Raw genomic sequence first — 2,336 nt, 5'->3', positions numbered from 1 at the left:
AAAAAAAAAAAAAAAAACTCAGACTGAGTATGCTGAAGTACACCTTCAATCCTTGCACTTAGGGGTCAGAAGCAGGTGATCTCTGAGTTCAAGGCCAGGCTGGTCACAAAGTAAGTCCCAGGACAGCCAGGGCTACACAACAAAACCCTGTCCCAAAACACCAAAGCAAACAAACAAACGCACGCCACCCTTGCTAGATGGAGACAGGCTTTTCTACTTTTTTTTTCTCTTTTTTCTTTTTTTTGGTTTTTCGAGACAGGGTTTCTTTGAATAGCTGAACTCAGAAATCCACCTGCCTCTGCCTCCGGAGTGCTGGGATTAAAGGCGTGCGCCACCATGCCCGGCTGGAGACAGGCTTTTCAAGGACTGCAAAATGGTACAATACAGAATTGGTTCCAGATCACCCAAAACTGTACGTAGCACATTAGGTAAGAGTTCTGATGAACTGGGCAGTCCTGTAGTGTGACACATCACACACAACCCACCTTCATTCTGTGTTCCTACTGGGCTTGGGCTGGGTGCAGAGGTCTGGGTGGGAGCCCCTGGCCCCTGCTGCACCTGTGACTCCTGCAGCTTGACCCGGGCCTCATCTTCATGTTTCTTCTTCACTTCAGAGGCTCTGGTGATCTCCTGCTCCAAATTTGAGAGGAGGTCCCGCATTTCCTGCAGGGCTCTCTCTGCCTCAGCCTGGTTCTCTGCTGTGGGATAACCACTCTATCAGAGTGAGAGACAATACTTAACACTGACTTCCCTCGTGGGGCTGAGTCACATTACACACAGCACACTTCTAGTGTAAACCAGTTGGACCAGTGAGTATTCATGGTCAAATGTTGGTACCTAGTAATTTCCTGTTCTCTCAAAGAACTGGGAGAGGTGGCTCATGCCTGCAATCCTAGCACCTGAGACACAGAGGCAGGAAGACTGCTACAATTCTGACACCAGCCGGGGCTACACAGTAAGTCCCAGTTTCAAAAAAAGGAAAAAGAAAAAGCCACTGAGATAGCTCAGTGGGTAAGGTCCTTGCTTCACAACCCTTATGACACCCTGAATTTGATAGCTGGAGTTCCCCTTAGAGAGACCACTGACCCCGCAAAAGTCTCCTCTGATTTCTAAACATGTACACACACAACATAGCATCAGAAGGTTTATCACAGTCACCACCCCACAGCAGCCACCAACGATGTTTTGGGCATTCGGCAACACTGCTCAGAGCTGTCCTTTTTAAAAAGCCTGTGACAAAACCAAGTATATTGTGTCAGCAATCCTAGCTCTCAATCCTTGGAGTAATGCCTTAAGTCCCAAGTCAGGTTGAGCTACACAGTAAGACCCTACAACAAAACAAAACAAACAAAAAAATCCCAAAAGACAAAAACAACAAAACCGAGAATGGGCTAGAGAAACAGCTCAGCAGCAAGGAGCAGGCGCTGCTTTAGCAGAGGACCTGAGTGGTTCCTAGCTCACAGCCACAGGTAACTCTTGGTCCAGAACTAGCCTCTGTGGAAACCCATACAAGTGTACATACATGAACACAGACACGTGTGTGTGTGTGTGTGTGTGTGTATTATATATACCGGGCAGTGGTGGCATACTCCTTTGATCCCAGCACTTGGGAGGCAGAGGCAGGCAGATTTCTGAGTTCGAGGCCAGCCTGGTCTACAGAGTGAGTTCCAGGACAGCCAGTGCTACACAGAGAAACCCTGTCTCAAAAAAAAACAAAAACAAAACAAAACAAAACAAGTCAAACAACTCCAGCAAGTTAGCTCTTTCTTGCCACCTTGTGAGGGGAGAAGCTTGGGTTCACCGGGCCCAGATGCAATGCCTCTTGGTGCTGTCATCTGGCGAGCCTTGCCCTGGCTTTCAGAGCCATCTGCCAGTGCTTCACTCATGTTCTCGAAGGAGGAAAGAGACAGTGACAGCAGTTTGTACTTCTGCACTAACTGCAGGAGTTCTTTTTTGAATCAAGGACATCAAGTTTTAGTGTATGTGGCCACTATTCCCTACTTTGTGCCATCTTTACATTTTTCACGTGCACACATAAATGGGCACTCCCTTACAGGTCAGCTCATCTGTGCTTGCTGTCAGATACCCGCTCCCTCTCCCACTCTACTTAATGGTTCTTCTGTCTCAGGGTTTACAGCGAAATATAGAATATAGAATAAAATGAAGATAAAAGAAGTTTAATTTCTAATTGAATGTATTTATCTCTCTCTCTCTTTTTTTTTTTTTTTTAATTTATTTATTTATATAAGTACACTGTAGCTGTCTTCAGACACTCCAGAAGAGGGCGTCAGATCTTGTTACGGATGGTTATGAGCCACCATGTGGTTGCTGGGATT

The 2,336-nt window shown here is 46.3% G+C and overlaps 1 protein-coding gene across 1 annotated transcript in view; it reads right to left on the bottom strand.

The window, feature by feature from the left end:
* Positions 1 to 2,336, bottom strand: part of Gle1 (GLE1 RNA export mediator) — a 26,150-nt gene that overhangs the window by 18,134 nt on the left and 5,680 nt on the right. Inside the window, exon 7 of the mRNA XM_021192328.1 lies at positions 486 to 714. Coding sequence (XP_021047987.1) covers positions 486 to 714 — 229 coding nt within the window. The remainder of the gene's footprint in view (positions 1 to 485; positions 715 to 2,336) is intronic.

The sequence above is a fragment of the Mus pahari genome, chromosome 3, assembly GCF_900095145.1.
Source record: "Mus pahari chromosome 3, PAHARI_EIJ_v1.1, whole genome shotgun sequence".
Lineage (NCBI taxonomy): Eukaryota > Metazoa > Chordata > Mammalia > Rodentia > Muridae > Mus > Mus pahari.
This window is presented reverse-complemented; position numbering and strand designations above follow the sequence as displayed.